The 20,437-nt window shown below is 38.7% G+C and overlaps 1 protein-coding gene across 4 annotated transcripts in view; it reads left to right on the top strand.

Annotated features, from left to right (window-relative positions):
* Window positions 1-18,493: 18,493 nt before the first annotated feature.
* Window positions 18,494-20,437, top strand: part of LOC129928290 (uncharacterized) — a 58,909-nt gene continuing 56,965 nt past the window's right edge. The window contains exons 1-3 of one of the 4 annotated variants that reach the window (XR_008779877.1): window positions 18,494-18,877; window positions 19,084-19,144; window positions 19,295-19,346. Coding sequence is in view for 2 of the 4 variants with exons in the window: in XM_056042029.1 (XP_055898004.1) it covers window positions 19,301-19,346 (46 nt within the window). In the remaining 2 variants the exon portion in view is untranslated. The remainder of the gene's footprint in view (window positions 18,878-19,083; window positions 19,145-19,294; window positions 19,347-20,437) is intronic. The other 3 variants (XR_008779876.1, XM_056042028.1, XM_056042029.1) reach the window with 3 other exon arrangements.

The raw sequence follows: 20,437 nt of genomic DNA on the forward strand, positions 1-20,437 counted from the left end.
TGTATGTAAGTATATGTATGATGAGCTGAAAGGTGTCAAGGAACACTTCAGTGACCAGTTTAGGTGCAAACTTGCTTGAACTGACATAGAAGAGAGCAACTGGTTGCAGGCGGCTTCGGAACGAAACAGCTGGAGGTCACTTACAAAGGCCGCTGGATACACATCTGAGACCAGACGAAAAACCACTGCCTAGTACAGAGATAGATGGCGAAAAGAAAATCTAAATCGACCAGTGGCGGACAAGGGCTGGATGAGGCAAAATATGATAATTAGGTCGCAAATAGGACTACATAACCACGTGGGATACTGCACTCCTCACTAATTTTCCAAAATGAGTTCGGGTCACTATTAACTTTCCATGAAAAAAATCATCAACCGAGCGTGTCTCGGTCACCAGTTACTTTCTGCTAACAGAGTTTTGAAATGCATTCTCCTGGCATCTAGATCGCACTAGTCATACCCTAGTAACAACAAAACAGTTCAAATTAAGTCTCCTTAAGGAGGAGGCAGCACTGGCCAGCGTAATTTTACCAGGGACTTTCGAGGTTAATATAGCGAACGAACGTCTGTCATGGGCTTGGCCATCTTTGTGTTAATTAAGATGTCGATGAATTTTATTTCACAAAAAGAAATGACTATAACGATGTGCAACAGTCCGAAGACATTGAAATGTCCACACGGGAAAAAGTGAAGAAGTATTGCGTCTTTAGGAGACAGAAATAGTTGAACAAAGAAACATTTCTCTTTAAATAGGCCTACACAATTCTGGATAATTGAATAATAAGGAGAAATATCTATTTAAAAAATATAATTACGCACTGTACCGTGATTAAACAGTAAGCATTGGCAATGTAAATCAGATATTTACATGACCTCCAATTATAATTTTGTAACATCAAACTTATAAACCAAAATAATTTAATGTTGGGGGTCGCCATTCTAATTAATTGTAAAAAGGGTTGCCAAGCTAAAAAGGTTGAGAACCGCTGATCTAAACTATCGAAAAAAAAAAACTACATGAGCGTGATTTAAAAGACATCTTTAAATTTTTTTTTTTTATTGTTTTTTTTATGGTCATTTTAAATTTCAATGTTTATTAGCCTACATTTTGCTATGTAAAATTTAAAATGTTTACCATATAATGGCATATGAAACTTACTTTCGGTTCAGTTTTAACATAAGTAAAACAACAATAAAAAATAGCTTGGTGTATTCGTTCCTTGGAAACAGAAATCTCGTCCAGACACTTGTACCATTCGCTGCTTTAGTTTATCTGTTTCTTAAAGCTCTTCCTTAATCTTCAGACCCGATGACCTTGTTACGGGTGCTAGAGAACAGAGCAACACTTAAAGTATTGCGATAGTTTCTTTTAGTAAAATTACCTTATGGACTCTTTCAAATCACTTAATCTCTTGTTAGACCTGATTATTTAATTCAGGTCACGAGCTGAAACGTAAGATCTGTAAAGGTGTCAATCCATTCTAATTATTTAATGAATTATCGAATAATGAAGTATGTATCGATTAGTCAATAATCTAAATGAATAATTTATTTCAATGATGAATTCAGTCCAGTAAAACATTATGGGTTTCACGAAGTGTTCACACTGGCCAGAGTGTTTCATGAAGGATGTTCAAGTAACATTATGGTTTTATTTAGTTATAGGAATCAGTTGCAGTCTCTACTACAAACCAGGGCAACATATGGTGACAACGACCCTGGACCAACAAGTCTTCACACACACACATATATATATATATATATATATATATATGTGTGTGTGTGTATCGACATCTTGTCATCAGTCTCTTTGATGTACGAGGGGCCAGAATTACAATCAGATGAAGCCATGACCTACATAGAACTCCACCAATGTAAACAAGATAGTATTGGCAGGAGGCCATTATGCGACACTAATTTCTCGTCACGTGACTGGTGAAAGCAAACTATATCAATATATCAATACCCGGACTATATTTTTGTTAGACAATACAGCAGATGCTGGGACATCAATGGAAGGTTTAAACATGAAAAAAAAAGCAACTTTGTTTGAAAGAGACAGAATCGAGCTTAAAATAAAGGTTTGTGCAGAAGGGTGTGCTAAGCAATTCTAAGGAAAAAAAATTACTTCTACTATTACATAAAATTTGATGAAGTTCAGAGCTTTTACTAAATTTATTTATTAGTCAATTCATGTTTGTTTGTTTTTTTTATTATTCATTTATTAGCTTGTTACCTCTTCATGGGTGGAATCTAAAACCTACAACCTGGACAAGGATTTCGAAAACGGCTTTAACGATTTTCCTAGACAGCTTATATATTTCTTTGGGGAAACAATACTACATAATTGGAACACAGTGAAAATTCTGACTTATTTTTTTTCCTTTTGAAATAAAATCATCTTAAAATTAAATTCGGTCTATTTTGAACACAAGTCAGTGGGAATTTCTACACGTATGCAGTATAGAGTTGAATATAGAAATAAACGCTCTAACATTTTGAGCACCTTCTTATGTATGACTATAGCTGGTCTGCTAGAATTAATCTGTGACAATATAAATATGTATATAATACTTATACAATTTAGTAATACGCAATAGTAACAATATATCTCTAACTAAATCCACTAATTTAGTCTTGACTACTGTCATTCAATGTTTATAGATTTGGCATCCAAAATTTTCTATACTCTGGGTAGATTTATATAAGGTCGTAACCAGTTATTTTTTTTCGGGTTTGTGGGTAAAAAAAAAAATCAATTAAAAAAAATATGTTTTATGACTAGACAGAGAAATATCTAGTGAAACAGACAAAAAAAAAACATTTAAAAAATGACTATTCCTACTTTATAGATCTGAAAAACCTTTATAAAAACGATTATTTTGCTCTTAATTACTAATAAATGATAAATTTGAAAATGAACATTTTTAACCCCGCCCCCATTTCCATTCCCGCTCCCGAAATAACTTCTGGCGTAGGTATAAATCTTCTCAAGTTGATACAATTCTAATGGTAGATCCAGACTTACACAACGATGCGTTAAATATTCTTGAATTTCTATTTATTAATGAAACTATTTAATGACTAGGACTTACATGCGGAAATATATGTTTATAGTGATGAAACTATTAAAAAATCGAACAAAGCGTTAATGTTTATTAAAAGAAATTTCTAAAAATCAATAAAAACATAAAACTAAAATTGTATTTAACCTTGGTTAGGCCAATACTACAATATGCATCCTCTGTTTGGGACCCCTCAACTCAAGAAAACATTAAGAAACTGGAACAGACACGAAATAGAGCAGTGAGATTCATAACAAATGAATATTCACATTTGGCTAGAGCAGTGGTTCCCAAACTTTTTTGTCTCGTAGACCCCTTGGCATGTTTTCTGGCTTTCGGTAGACCCCCTACTTAACTTGTATTGAATTTTTGCAAATACATCAAAACATTTTTAAAACTAATTTCTAACTGCAGTGAGTTACAGAGTGAAAAAATAATTTAAAGCTACAAATAGGGTTATAGAGATCTGTCTATTTTTTTTTATTGACAAAATTCTAATTAAAAATAACAATTTATATTTATTACTGGAATCACCAAACACGTTGGAAATGGTTTTTTTTTTTTTGTGCACATCTATTATCCGTTGCCCGTTGCTAGGATATTATGTTTCATGTAGGAATTTGTAGTCCTCAAACATTAAATAGTAATCAATCAATTAATTAATTAGCCTTATGTATCATTGTAAAAGTTTTTGCAAAGAGCAGTTTCTCTTGTATGTCTTTATATCTTTCACGTGTGGCTCTAATATTGGGTGCACAGAACTGTTTTCACTAACAGGAGAAGGGGTGAAGGTGAGTACCTAAACCAGTCAGCTTTGGGCAGGAAGGGCTCATTAGCCTTGGCTTGCAGCCCACCTAGCAGAAGGAAAACTCAATTCAAACTGTGCTGCCTTGCAGCTATACCCGAACATGGGAAAGGTTTCGTAGGTCAACCCTGTTAAAAATAAGGAGCCGGCGACCTTTAGGCAGTTTGCAGCACACAGGGCTACACCCTGTCAGAGCCTGTTCGCCGCTGATCCTAAACTGTATATATGTCGTTTGGAAAGAATTACAAAAGAAACTTTTAATTTTATAACTCATGCCACAGATGTGACCTTGAACTGTATTGTTGCTTAAAGAAATTCGTTTAATATTGTTACGAATGAACAGTGACAGGTAGAGGTCACTATGTGTGACCCCGGCGAGATGACACAGCACCGAGTGTTATCTGGAATCTATGCATGTAAACAAAGTCAGGATGGGACGTGCCTCACGTGTTGTTCCAGAGGACGAACAGATTTACGAAGGGGGGCATTGTGACAAATGAACAGTGACAGTTAGAGGTCACTACGTGTGACCTCGGCGAGATGACACTGCAGCAGGCATCCTCTGGAATCGACATGTATAAACAACAACAGGATGTGATGTTTCCTCCCATGTTGTTCCAGAGGGTACTAGCAGTGTTTTTGCAACAATAGACAAGCGATTAGGGACTCTTTATAAACCAGAGAGTTCATGTGAAAAGAGTCAGTACAGTCGTCGATACTGTTCTCTACTGTGCGAGACAGTAGAAGAGAGTGGACTTGAGCCCCATGTTACAGTGACGAATTGTTATAGTTATAATTCAATAAAGTTATATAAAGCTGAAAGTTGAGTCGTCAAGTTCTTTGCAGTGTTTCTTTTATTTGTGTGCCTAGTACATTTAGCCAGAAAATCAGAAATACGTAACAATTGGTGTCAGAAGTGGGATGTTTTCTGGCTGAAATGTCTTCGAGGAAACTACTTAACCAGCTGTTGGTCAAAGAATTAAGGCAAGAACTTCGTGAGAGAGGTCTGCAGCTCAATGGTAACAAAGAAACACTAACAGAACGCCTAAGACAGGCCCTTATTGAGGAAGATCAAGATCCAGATGAATACATATTTGAATTAAACCCAGATATGACAGAGATCCTGTGTAACATGCAGGGCCAGATGGACTTAATGAAGGAGAGCTTCAAGAAAATAAACGCCATGAATGAACAAGTAAATGAACAGATGAGCTCTATGAACGAGAAGATTGACCAGAAAGTCAACACTGTGGAAAAAGAAATGGAAGAGATAAGGACTCATGTCCAAGAACAACTGAGTAAGGAACGGGGTACTAAAACAAAAACATTAGTGCCCGAAATCTCTGGGAAGATAAAGCCGCCTGTGTTTGATGGATCCATCTCATGGACTGTTTACAAAAGACAGTTTGAGGCAGCGGCCAAGGTTAATAACTGGAACACTGAAGAAGAGAAAGCGACTGCTCTGGTGTTAGCTTTAAGAGGGAAGGCAGCAGAACTGCTTCAGTCAATAACAAATCAACAAGATTACGCTGCCATTGTTAAGGCTATGGAGCTCCGTTACGGAGACGAACATTTACAAGAAGTTTATAGAGTTCAGTTGAAAACCCGACAACAACGCTCCGGTGAAACCTTGCAAGAGCTAGAGGCGGACATAGAACGTCTTGCTCATTTGGCATATCCAACAGCAGCACAAGACTTTCTGGACGTCATTATCACTGATGCATTCATTGATGCTATTCGAGATCCAGAACTGAAGAAGGCAATAAGAATCAGTGGTAAGCGCAAATCCAGCGAAGCTCTGGTCTACGCCCTCTCCTATGAAGCCGCCAAAGACGCCTCTAAGAATATCCATCATGGGCGTATGCTGGAAGTCCAAGAAGAAGATCTTACACAACTTCTCAGAAGGGTAACTGAAGTGCTAGAAGAACGCAGACCAAATAAGAAGCAAGAAGGACAGAATAGAACCAGTGTACGTTGTTGGAATTGTGGAGAACCTGGCCATCTACAAAGGAACTGCACGAGAAGATTTCCCCGACAAACAGAGTATCAGCACAGACCGGAGACAGATGCAAGGTCAGGTGCTCATGTCTACCAGGGAAACTAACTTTCGCCGGTTTTATGGGGCAAAAATCGGCGATCAAGAACATGACAGCCCCTGCAACTATAATTCCAGTCGCTGTGTTAGGGAAGAATAAAAGTCTGTACATCAATGGTAGAATTGGATCTCGAAATTACCGTTTTCTTCTAGATACTGGTGCCTCACGTTCAGTCATTCGTCCAGACATTGTCAAAAAGAACGAAATCAAGAGAGTGAACTCTTACTCCTTGAAGACGGCCAGTGGAGAGATGATGCCTATACATGGACTGACAAATATAAACTTTGAGCTCGGGCATCAGTCATTTATACATGAATTTCTGATCGCTAACATTACGGATGACTGTATTATTGGGCTCGATTTTATGCAGAAATGTGAATTCTCTCTGAACATCGGAGGTGGTACTTTGAAATGTGGTGATGTTGAGATTCCCTTGCTCGGGGATGAAGATGAAGAGAATGGTCAAATAAGAAGAATCCTTTTAACAGAAGATACAAGTTTGCCAGCTCAGTCTGAAGCAATTATCTGGGGAAAGTTAGAGCATGGTCAAACTGCAACGATGACGGCGATAGTGGAAGGCATTGAAAATGACAACAGCGGAATGGCAGTAGGAAAAACATTGGTCATTGTCGGAAAAGATCAAAAGGTGCCTGTCAGAATCATGAACCTCGGCCTACAGGAGAGACATCTAGAGAAAGACAGCCCCATCGCAATATGTAATACTCTTGACCTGATCAGAAACTGTAATAATGATATCACGATCGTTAATTCCACCAAACCTTTCAATCCACAAATTACCAAGCTCCTGACAGAAATGAAAGTGAATTTATCAGATGAGCAGTACAGCAAAGCGGAACAGTTGATCATGGAGTTTGAAGATATTCTGCCATCTGATGAAACAGACTGCGGACGGACAAACATGGTACAACATCGAATAGACACTGGAAACACCAGACCGATTCGACAGCCACCACGTCGCTTGCCGCTAGCAAAGCAACAAGAAGCTATGGACATGATAGAGGGCATGACGCAGCAAGGAATCATTGAGCCCTCAAATAGTCCTTGGTGTTCGCCTATTGTCTTAGTAAAGAAGAAGGATGGATCTATGCGATTTTGTGTAGATTACAGAGCTCTGAATGAAGTCACACATAAAGATAGTTATCCACTTCCTAGAATCGACGATACTTTGGACACGCTTGCAGGGTCCCAGGTATTTTCTACTCTCGACCTAAAGAGTGGGTATTGGCAAGTTGAAATGCATCCCAATGATAGAGAGAAAACCGCCTTCTCTGCTGGCAATGGCCTCTGGCAATTTACTGTGATGCCATTCGGTCTCTGCAACGCACCAGCCACCTTTGAACGATTGATGGAGAGGGTTTTACGAGGACTTCATTGGACTACATGCCTTGTTTACCTTGATGACATTATTGTCATTGGCAAAACGTTTGAAGAGCACCTTGCAAATCTGAAGGAAGTATTTCAACGGATAAGAAGTGCGGGAATGAGACTCAGCCCAAAGAAGTGTTCCTTATTCAGGAAAAACGTTAAGTACCTTGGTCACATTGTGTCAAATGACGGAGTCAGCACTGACCCTGACAAAGTTGAGGCAGTGAAACGATGGCCTACGCCAAGTAATATCCATGAGCTGAGAAGTTTCTTGGGACTCTGTACATACTACCGACGTTTCGTGCCAAATTTCTCAAACATCTGTAAGGTCCTTCATCAACTGACAGAGCAAAAGAGGCCATTTATTTGGACATCTGAATGTCAAGAAGCTTTCGAGAGGCTGAAAAACACACTATCCTCATCACCAGTATTGGCCTACCCCATTCCAGGGAAGACATTCATACTCGACACAGATGCAAGCAACACTGGAATAGGCGCAGTCTTGTCCCAAAAGGTGGATGAAACTGAACGAGTCATCGCATACTTCAGTCGAAGCCTATCGAGAGCTGAAAGGAACTACTGTGTGACGAGACGTGAATTGCTGGCTGCTGTGGATGCAATAAAACATTTTCACAAGTACCTATACGGGCAGAAATTTATCTTAAGGTCAGATCACGCAGCTCTGCAATGGTTGCTTTCGTTTAAGAGCCCTGAAGGTCAGGTGGCAAGGTGGATCGAACGTCTTCAAACCTATGAATTTGAAACTAAGCACCGAAAAGGGCAAATTCACCAGAATGCTGATGCACTGTCTCGACGACCCTGCAAAGCAGAATGTAAGCACTGCAAGAAGGCTGAAGAAAAGGAGGTAGCTGTCAATTGTCTTCGGCTCGGAGTAGATGTTTCCGGACCCTGGTGTGATAAAAGGATTCGAGAGGACCAAATGCAAGATGAAGATCTGGCTCCCATTCTTCTATGGAAAGAAGATGGACAACGGCCAGATTGGAAAGACATCTCTGAGAAGGGGGTAGCCACCAAGGCGTACTGGGCTCAGTGGGACTCGCTGACGTTGGTCAATGGTGTCATCAAAAGAGTTTGGGAATCTGCTGATGGAACATCCAATCGCCTTCAGCTGATGTTACCGAAGGTGAGAGTTGCTGAAGTACTGAAAGAGATGCATAATGGCGCTAGCGGATCTCATCTTGGTGTCAATAAGACTCTGGAAAAGGTTCGTCAGCGGTTCTACTGGTTCAGATATAGAGAGGATGTAGAGGAATGGTGTCGAAGGTGCGACATATGTGCGGCAGCAAAAGGCCCTCGACGCAAAACTAGGGGTCTTTTGCAACAGTATAATGTTGGTGTTCCATTCGAGAGGATCGCAATAGATGTAGCAGGCCCATTTCCTGAAACCAAGAAAGGAAACAAATACATCTTGGTAGTCATGGACTATTTCAGCAAATGGCCAGAAGCTTATGCCATACCAAATCAAGAAGCTATCACAGTGGCCGAAACACTCGTGGATAACTGGATCAGTCGCTTTGGTGTACCTAATGAGTTGCACTCTGACCAGGGCAGGAACTTCGAGTCCAAAGTTTTCCAGGAGATGTGCAAGACACTTGGCATCGAAAAGACTCACACGACAGCTCTCCACCCGCAATCTGATGGAATGGTGGAGCGATTCAACAGAACCCTAGAACAACATCTGTCTAAGGTTACTGATGACCGACAAGACGACTGGGACACCCATATCCCCATGTTCCTCATGTCATACAGAGGATCCGTTCATAGCACCACAGGATATACCCCAGCGAAGATGTTATTTGGTCGTGAGCTTCGTCTACCATGTGACCTGTTATTTGGGATTCCGAGAGATACGCCAGTGTCTTCAACTGAATATGTCACCAATCTCCGAAGACGATTGGAGAATGCTCATGTATTGGCCCGCAGAAACATCAAGACCAACAGTGACCTGATGAAAACGAGGTATGACAAACGGGCCAATACGTCGGGGTTCCATGAGAATGATCTAGTGTGGCTCTATAACCCACAGAGACGAAAAGGCAGATCCCCGAAACTCCAAAGAGACTGGGAAGGTCCATACCGTGTCGTAAAAAGAATAAACGACGTGGTCTACCGGATACAGAAAAGTCCACGGTCCAAGCTGAAGGTTGTCCACGTTGACCGACTCCATCAGTACCGTGGTGAAATAGAATCTGTTCGGGACGAACAGATCTAAGAAGGGGGCAGTGTTACGAATGAACAGTGACAGGTAGAGGTCACTATGTGTGACCCCGGCGAGATGACACAGCACCGAGTGTTATCTGGAATCTATGCATGTAAACAAAGTCAGGATGGGACGTGCCTCACGTGTTGTTCCAGAGGACGAACAGATTTACGAAGGGGGGCATTGTGACAAATGAACAGTGACAGTTAGAGGTCACTACGTGTGACCTCGGCGAGATGACACTGCAGCAGGCATCCTCTGGAATCGACATGTATAAACAACAACAGGATGTGATGTTTCCTCCCATGTTGTTCCAGAGGGTACTAGCAGTGTTTTTGCAACAATAGACAAGCGATTAGGGACTCTTTATAAACCAGAGAGTTCATGTGAAAAGAGTCAGTACAGTCGTCGATACTGTTCTCTACTGTGCGAGACAGTAGAAGAGAGTGGACTTGAGCCCCATGTTACAGTGACGAATTGTTATAGTTATAATTCAATAAAGTTATATAAAGCTGAAAGTTGAGTCGTCAAGTTCTTTGCAGTGTTTCTTTTATTTGTGTGCCTAGTACATTTAGCCAGAAAATCAGAAATACGTAACAATATTATCAGATGTAGATTTGTGTAAAACAGTTTTTTAAAACTACAACGGCGGGTAAAACCAATGTTGTACCTTTAGCATTTTTCTTTTTTTGCTATACAGAGATTTTGTAAGATGCTCACAAACTATTATCTTCTCTAGATGTTGTAGAAGAGAGATGTTATGGGTCTATTCTGATCTTTGAGTGTTTGAACGTTTTTCAAATCTTTATGTATTTTGTCAGGGTGCAGGCATTGTCTCAAATGATCCTCCAGCATAATTGATTTCAAATCGGTATAAAAAGGCACTTATGGCAACCACTAGTATTACAAGGAAGGAATAAATACCAATTTTAAATAATCAGCTCTGTACAGTCTACAATTTTTTTTAAACATTGGTTGCATGTCGATAAAATGAAGCTAGTTAAATAAGTATTTAAATTAGATACAACAATATTTCGTTTGAAAAGCAGGATAAATATTTAAAGGATTAACTCGGGTACAAATCATATATTAGTGTATGAAAAAATTACAATAATTTGATGTTAAAATTAGAGTCACGACCTGCTTAAATGAAATCTATTATCGTAGACCCTCGTGGACATCTCATAGACCCCCAATGTAAGTTTTCCCTTTCGTAGACCCCTTGGAAGTCTTCGTAGACCCCTGGGGGTCTATATGGACCACTTTGGGAATCACTTGGCTAGAGTAACACCTTTAGTAAAATCACTAAATTTAGAAAGCCTTCATGATAGAAGACTTAAAACTAAAGTAGCAATTATACATAAAACACTGAACCATAATCTTCAAATACAAAACCTAATAAAATACTCAGAAAGACACAAAGATAAAGGCACATTCCTCGTTCCGTGTGCTAGGACAAATTTGTACAAATACTCCTTCTTCCCTAGTGCTATTAGAGCATGGAATGGGTTGCCTGAGCTAGCCAGAAAAAACCAGTGGCAGAATTTAGGTCATTGGTTAATATGCATGACTAGATTAATCTAGGGACACGCGTAGGACGAAATCATCTTTTTTTGTTTGTTTGAAATAACGTCTACATTTTATAAGATTAAAAAAAACATTTTACAAACAAAAATTATTAAAGATTTTCTAGACCAATTTTAGTTTTAGAAGATAATATTTCAAACCCTTATAATGGTCAAACTAGAATTTTCTCTGTTAGTCAGTAGCTATTATTTCTCTGTCCCAAAGATATATCTCATTTGCAAATTTCTAGAAAAATCATTACAACCATTTTAGAAAACGCGTCTATCTAGATTCTAGTTCCCATGAATTTAGAAGCCAGATAGAGGAAATGTAAAAGGACGTCTAGATCACGTCAAATATGTTACAATTCCAAAGGCAGTTGTTTGAATTGAAGAAACTTTTATTAAAATATATCTCACTTCCAATTCTCCAGATTTCTCTCTTCTACCTCTCCAGATGTCTCTCTTCTGTCTCTTCAGATGTATCTCTTCCAATTCTCCAGATGTTTTCTTCTACCTCTCCAGATTTCTCTCTTCTACCTCTCCAGATGTCTCTCTTCTACCTCTCCAGATGTCTCTCTTCTACCTCTCCAGATGTCTCTCTTCTATCTCTCCAGATGTCTCTCTTCTACCTCTCCAGATGTCTCTCTTCTACCTCTCCAGATCAGATGTTTCTCTTCTACCTCTCCATATGTCTCTCTTCCACTTCTCCAGATTTCTCTCTTCTACCTCTCCAGATGTGTCTCTTCTATCTCTCTAGATGTATCTCTTCCCCCTCTGCAGATGTCTCTCTTCTATCTCTCCAGATGTCTCTCTTCTCCCTCTCCAGATGTCTCTCTTCTATCTCTCCAGATGTCTCTCTTCTATCTCTCCAGATGTATCTCTTCCCCTTCTCCAGATGACTCTCTTCCCCCTATCCATATGTCTGTATCTTCTACCTCTCCAGATGTCACTCTTCTCCCTCTCCAGATGTCTCTCTTCTAACTCTCCAGATGTATCTCTTCCCCCTCTCCAGATGACTCTCTTCCCCCTATCCATATGTCTCTCTTCTACATCTCCAGATGTCTCTCTTCTCCCTCTCCAGATGTCTCTCTTCTATCTCTCCAGATGTATCTCTTCCCCCTCTCCAGATATCTCTCTTCCCGCTCTCCAGATGTCTCTGTTCCACTTTTCCAGATGTCTGTATCTTCTACCTCTCCAGATGTCTCTGTTCCACTTTTCCAGATGTCTGTATCTTCGACATCTCGCCCACATTTTATTTCTGAAAGAGACATGAAAAACAGTGCTATTTCAAATATTAAGTTTCAAGTTTGTTCCAATGTAGGTCACACTAGTCCAGTTTCTATACAGCTACTAAAGAAAGCAGGTCGCGAGAGGAAGATAGTAGCGCCGACTGAATGAAACAGGTGGTCTGGTCTGGAGGTATTGTAACACCACTGAAGACCTAGATCGACATAATCTTGTTGAAGTGTTGATGTAACAAACAAAATATATATACACATACGTAGGTACTTGTGGAAAAAAAAAAAAAAAAAAGAAACCAATATTTTAAAAGTATTCAACGACTTCAATTTAGATTTATTTAGCGTAGACTCAATACGCTTTGACCTTCATCCGTTTATCAATATCAATCACTTAAGCAATATAACGATGTCAATATCTATTCACAATAAGGCTGTATGACAATTCCAAACGTGGGTTTATTGTATAGTTAAAAACAAACTTAAGCCCCTATAGGATAAGATATTGATACAATAGAGACCATGCAGTTCTAGTTCTTGTGGGGTTTTTTCCCCCTATGTTAGAGTCTAAGTATTTGAGTTATATTGATTTCTAGCTGTCTGATCCAATGTGAGTTATCAAAAAGATGATTACTTATTTATTAACGCCTATGTCCATGGATGTCAAAGTTGGCCCGGACATTTCTCTGCAATCTGGGCCCCCAAATTGGGCATCCAATTATACATAGCAAAATCATTCTGCTAAGTTTGATAATGTGACGAAAACTGGGTTTACTTAACATAATGCATCTCTATTAGAAGGTAGCCTGCATGGTTAGCAATAGGAACAATCAATTTCAGAATTGTGTCAACTACTTGGTATTACCTAATGACTCTTGAAATTGGATCTTTTATAACGTGAAAAATAATCATGCTACCATATAGGCCTATATTGACATAAGCATGTACTTGTTGTTCACATACCAGGCTCATTAAGATCTCTCATCAACAAACTATTCGACTGTGTCCAAATAGATTACTCGTATCAAGTCTTTACCAACAGCCATCACCATGAAATTGTCTGCTTTTTGTCATGATGCTTCTCAGCTTATTCATTACACATCTGTAACATGCAGTGACTTCGTTCACCAGCTCAAGACAAGACAGTATAATTACAAGATACAACCCTGTCAATACATTTTGCATCTTTCCAATGTCTGTCTCTATAACAGCAGCTATCGCACGTTCTCCTCGGGTTCGGCTTCACTCTTGGCCATGTTCTCGGACATATGGAATGAAATGTAAAAACCATTAATTTATAATAAATAAAATAATATTAATGAATTAATTACGACCCAATCCTACCAATACCACTTCGTATGTCACTGGACATTCTATCTCTAAGACTGGAGAGTTGTGATTGGTCCCTTTATAGATTCATCTGAATAGATTCACTTCAACATGAGCTTTATAGCTAGGCCCCTAGATGGGATGAAGCCTATAAAAAGTACGGTATAAGGATGTAGGGCTATTATCGGTACATAATTTTGTAAAATGCATTAGATTAGTAGCCCTAACTAGAGTCTGTAAATCACGACGCTCTCGGTGCTCCTCTTATACAAAATTATAAAACAATTATTAAATTATTTTTTTTTACAATTTGATACGATTCTTGGTGGCATCCTGGCGGCCCTTTCACTGGTCCTGCAGGTCCGATTGGGTACCAGCCCACCGGGCATTTGCGAAATACGTGGTCCGCCCTGTCTCATATATGGAACTGTTTTATTATAGAAATATATGTGTAGAGAGATTGGTACACTAGCGGATCCAGAACTTTGGAGTGGGGGGGGCGATTTTTTTTCCAAACCCTTATATATAAACTCTTATATATATATATATAAGAATAAATAAGCAGTATTTCTCAGTATTTTCATGCATTCTTCACTGCAGAAACGCATTCTCCTGACATCTACAGCTCTTTATCCATCAGTGAAGTTCGGGGCGAAGCCCCGACGCCAAAAAAAGCGTTTTCTTGCATTTTTCACTGCAGAAACGCCTGCTCCTGACATCTACAGCTCACTATTCATCAGTGAGTTTCGGGGCGTAGCCCCGACGCATAAAGCGTTTTCATGCATTCTTCACTGAACAAACGCATTCTCCTGACATCTACAGCTCTTTATCCATCAGTGGAGTTCGGGGCTTCGCCCCGACGCCAAAAAGCGTTTTCTTGCATTTTTCACTGCAGAAACGCCTGCTTCTGACATCTACAGCTCTTTATCAATCAGTGGAGTTCGGGGCAAAGCCCCGACGCCAAAAACGTTTTCTTGCATTTTTCACTGCAGAAACGCCTGCTCCTGAAAACTACAGCTCACTATTCATCAGTGATTATCGGAGCGTAGCCCCGACGCATAAAGCGTTTTCATGCATTCTTCACAGAAGAAACGCATTCTCCTGACATCTACAGCTCATTATTAATCAGTGGAGTTCGGGGCGAAGCCCCGACGCCAAAAAGCGTTTTCTTGCATTTTTCACTGCAGAATAGCTCACTATTCATCAGTGATTTTCGGGGCGAAGCCCCGACGCTAAAAGCGTTTTCTTGCATTCTTCGCTGAAGAAACACATTCTCCTTACCTAAAGCTCATTATTCATCCTATTAAAAAAGGACCTTTTGAATAATATTGTACTTGAAAAATATTCTAATTTGAATGTATACGCCCTTAATACATTGCAAAAAAAACCGATTTGTTCCTTGAAAAGATCAGATACCCCACATATTTAGGGCTTAGAGGATCGCCGCCGAAAAAAAATTCGATAAATAATATTCAATAAATATCAAGCATAAATTGTGAGTTATAGTCCCAAATTTAACTAGAAAAATATTAGATTGAGTAGAGGTTGGAAAAAAGGCTACTCATCTCAATCGTGACTCTTATACTGAAAATTTTTGTTTGAATTTTAACTTTTCCAAAGCAAAGTCTTTCTTAAAATAATTATGATAAATTCATGTGAAATTACATAAACTCTGTCTGGAAATGGGAGGGGCGGTAGAATGAAAACGATTTATCCTCGCTCCTTTTTATAATTTCTGCTAATGATTGCATTTGGCATTAAAGAATAAGGGTGGGGCCACTCGATACGAGAATTTAATTTATAGCATATATAAATTATATTATTGGCTGATTTTTTTTTTACATTTTGTAATTTCTTAACTATAATACAAAAAGAAAAATTATTGCTTTGTCCGAGGAGGGAAAGGAGATGTATCGCCCCGCCCACCTTTTTCCTTTTATATTTACTAATCATAAAATTTGAGATTAGAGTGTGGTGCGACATAATATACAAATGGTTTCACATATCAATTATATAGAAATTCAACTATTTTTGTTCACAAACTATGATTCCTCCATAAAAATATGACCGCCCCCCCCACTCAGAGGGCTAGAGAGGGGAGGGCAGTACATGCAATCGCCCCCCCCCCCTTACCCCACCGAATCGGCCAAGATACCTGAAGGAGAGCGACATAATATCAAATTTATATATCAATGCAACTAATCTTGCTCACAAACTATGATTTCTCCATAAAAGTAGGACCGCCCCCTCCCCACTCAAAGGGTTTAGGTGGGAAGGGCAGTAGAGGTTTCGCCCCCCCCCCCCCCCCCCACACACACCAATCGGACAACAGGGGAACGACATAATATAAAGATCGGTTAAAATATCAATAACAAGTTTTAATCATATAGATATTTAATTGATTCTTTTGGCAAGCTGTGATTTCTACAAATAAATTGGACCGCCCCCCCCACTCAAAAGTTTATGGTTGGGGGGGGGGCGGATTGATGCTATCGCCCCCTCCCGACCCCACCTAATCGGCCAACATACTAGAGGGGGGGCGAAATAATCTAAAAATAGTTTGAAATATAAATAATTAGTATATATTATTAACATAAGTAATAAATTCGTATACAAATTGTGTGACTTCTATACTAAAATTCGTCCGTCCCCCCCTTCGGGGGGGGGGGGGGGGGTCGGCCGAGTGGGGGGGGCGATCGCCCCTACCGCCCCCCCCTGGATCCGCCAGTGGATTGGTATGACCCGTAAACTCTTTTTATAGAATACATTGTTAATAATAATAATTTTTTTTAAGGAAAAAAAAAGGGAGGGGTAAAACTGGATAACGACAAAAAATTTAGAACTGTTACATCTAATTGTTTGTGATAAAGGGAGGTGAGTGGTTTAATTTTGCAAATGTGTATAGTTTCAGATGAAAAAAAAAGTTCAAATGGAGATAATCCAATGATGTAGAAAACGTATTATTCTTTATAGAGTTATATCCCTTTTTGAAGTAGATTAATTAATGCTCAGTAATTCTTGTGATATTTCAACGCAGTTAATTAAGGTACATAAATGATAAGTTAATATCGAGATAAGAATACTAAACCTACAATGAACATTGGCAATACAAATATCTTCGACCACTCTTCCTCGAAAAATATTATTAAAAATTGACCGATAAATAATTTTGTATTTACGGAAGAGCGTATATCGCAACAAATGCTTATGCTCTTCTGAACGCTTCAACCAAGACCGTTACATTGGTTTAGGGGCTTACAATCGTGGAAATACTGCGATCCACCAGAGCCCTTATCTGGATTAGGGGAGGTGGAACTAATTCATTTAATACCATCACCTCAATCAAGTACTTTTTCTTTCCCTTGTTTGAGATACTACACAAAATAATTTATTCCCAATAGTTAATTAATTAATTGGTTAATTTATTAAATTGATTCTTGTGTTGTCAGGTAAAAGTAATAATTGTGCAAAATGTCAACTTAATTCGAGATTGTGTGTCGGACAATTGGTGTGTATATGTCATCGACCTGGCTGACAGACTGATATAGTAAGTTGATATGAGCTTTGTAAACACACACAAAATGGTTGCTTTAATTAAATTAATTGATCGTATCTCCAGCTAAATATTTAAACTGTAGTCGATGAGGTTTTCGGTTGTTCCCCTTTATCTGTTCATAACTCATGAACAAATCTTGTCGAGATTTCCGATAAGGTTCGAGAGAAATCCCTGCTATGAACATTTTATCTCGTGACTAGGATGAAGGATTGGCTCTTTACAACTCTTCTTTCTGGAGGCCACAGTCCACAAGATGATTGTATAATCACATCTGTTTGTTCATGGGTCACGGTCCCTTGGGCCAATGCAATGGGTTCTATTCCATGCGAAGCCGGATACCGAGCCCAGGGTAAGACAAGCTCCATGCCTATACTGTACCATCGTGGTCCGTGGAGGAACCATCACCAACCGTAATATCCCCACTGGAAAATAATGCGACGGATAGGACAGGGCTAGCAAGCCTTTTTTCCATCCTCACCACAAAAACAAGTACACTCGCTAGAGCACAACTATATTAGCCCACTGAAGGCTATGATATCTTTCTGAGCCTATCCACTTACCTGGGCAGACATTTACACCGCAGGCGCTACGCTGAGGCTACCTGAACTGGAACTCCTCCGGCTGAACCCAAACCGTAGCCCAAGTAAACCCTAACCCTATGTACAACCGCATACACACACACAGATTAAATTATCATCTTGTAGACTGGGGCCTCCAGAAAGAAGAGTTTGTAAAGAACCGTGTGATTGTCAAAAAAGCTGAGCCGAAGGCTCTTCGAGCTCTAGGCATATAAGCCTGCCTGAACAACCGTTCTGTCTGGAAGAGATACAAGTCAAATCCTATGTAAAGCATTGCTATTTCCGATACATCCGGCACTCCGGGCGCATGGACTAGAATGCATGGCCGAAGGCCGAGTACACCAGGAACCTCCGCCATTTTCATATGTTGTACCAAGCTTACCATGCAGGACTCGCCATTAGTGTAATAATCCCTTGAGGAACGGCGCATGGATTATCGATAGGGACGTGGGAGCTCTCTTTCAACTCCGCAGCGTGCAATGGGAAAACTCTCACATTCCCTTGGATACTCCCACAGGAGTTTTGTTTTGCTATTCGTTTATCCTAATTACTTCCTCAAATGATCGTTTCCACCCGAGTGCCACGTTTAGGCAGAATAGCACGCCCGGGTGTGTAGAACCAATCCTTCATCCTGGTCACGCGATAAAATTCTTTCCTGGGGCAAAGGCTCTTAAAAGGGATTTTATTAGAGCAGAGTTAAACTTCTTTATTATTCATTTTCTAAATACCAATTTTTATTAAGGTAAAAATGTGTATAATTCAGAAGCCGAAGCTACCGAAGATGTCCACACAACGGGTATATTATAAATATAAACAGTTTGCACTAGGTAGGATATCGTTAATCTACAATATTTGGAGAAAAAAAACGCTGTACTAATACATACATCCTGTTCAAAGAAATGTCTTGGTGACAAGCTAACAACAGGAATACCCGTTCTGGTTTTTCCGTCTGCTTTAAAATTGTCAAACGGCGGCCATTTCTCGTTGCCACGAACGCTGTTAATCAACAAGATAGTGTACTAAAATTTTTTTAGCGTAAGTAAAACTCTATATTATAAATTAAATATTACCTTTATATAAAAACCTTCCAGATTCTCAAGCGTTTGTAGTTTGTCTAACTTGATTCATGAGTATAATAACGTTTTCTTAAACCAAGACGTATTTTTTTTAACATTTCAAAGTTGTTTTTCTTTGTTATGCTGACTTCCATATATTTGAACTTATTGTTGTCAAATGTTTAGTTCAAGATTTCAAAACAAGAACAATAACTATCATTGAAAAAATATTCCAATTTTGACAAAAGTAAGTACCCTAATCTTGTATGGTAGACTATGTATGTACTTGATCTAGAACCTATAAACGATTTTCTATATATTCTATACTTTAAAGACACTGTATTGATATTCAATTATAGAGGACATTATTACATAACTTCCTTTTTGTATCTTGTAGGTAGAAATGAATCAATCGACAGTCAGCTCTGTTGATATTAGCCACACATTTGGTAAGTCTTAATTATCGTATATTTTACATTCATTATAAAATAAATCACGAAATTATTGATAAAGCAGAAAAGCTGCACTTTTGTTTAGTGTATAGTAGTTTTTGTTTTAATGGATGACTGCAGTTAAATTTGTATTAGATGTGTCGTTCTAAAAGTATAAGTGTTTTAGCACTCTTCAAGTAACATTATCTCCTCCATATAAAGGCCTAATTCAAAGTTCTAATGTCTATATATAGGCCTAATTCAAAGTTCTAATGTCTATATATAGGCCTAATTCAAAGTTCTAATGTCTATATATAGGCCTAATTCAAAGTTCTAATGTCTATATATAGGCCAAATTCAAAGTCCTAATGTCTATATATAGGCCTAATTCAAAGTCCTAATGTCTATATATAGGCCAAATTCAAAGTCCTAATGTCTATATATAGGCCTAATTCAAAGTTCTAATGTCTATATATAGGCCTAATTCAAAGTCCTAATGTCTATATATATAGGCCTAATTCAAAGTCCTAATGTCTATATATATAGGCCTAATTCAAAGTCCTAATGTCTATATATAGGCCTAATTCAAAGTCCTAATGTCTATATATAGGCCTAATTCAAAGTTCTAATGTCTATATATAGGCCTAATTCAAAGTTCTAATGTCTATATAGAGGCCTAATTCAAAGTTCTAATGTCTATATAGAGGCCTAATTCAAAGTCCTAATGTCTATATAGAGGCCTAATTCAAAGTTCTAATGTCTATATATAGGCCTAATTCAAAGTCCTAAAGTCTATATAGAGGCCTAATTCAAAGTCCTAATGTCTATATAGAGGCCTAATTCAAAGTCCTAATGTATATCTCACTGATTGTCATTAATTCTCCCACTCGCTGTGGATGATAAAATACGAACATTTAACCTGTTATTACTTAACTTAAGCCTGTAACGACTAACCCATTTTCAAGATAAAAATCGCTGAGGTCAAATTGATCAAAACATTTTTTTTATTCGCAATTCCTGTCCAATATGTTTTTTGAAGCCGATATTTCAATGTCTCAAGTACAATATAATATTTCCATCTGCCTTAAACAGTTATGAATAACTTTTTT

The sequence above is a fragment of the Biomphalaria glabrata genome, chromosome 9 (genome assembly GCF_947242115.1).
Source record: "Biomphalaria glabrata chromosome 9, xgBioGlab47.1, whole genome shotgun sequence".
NCBI lineage: Eukaryota > Metazoa > Mollusca > Gastropoda > Planorbidae > Biomphalaria > Biomphalaria glabrata.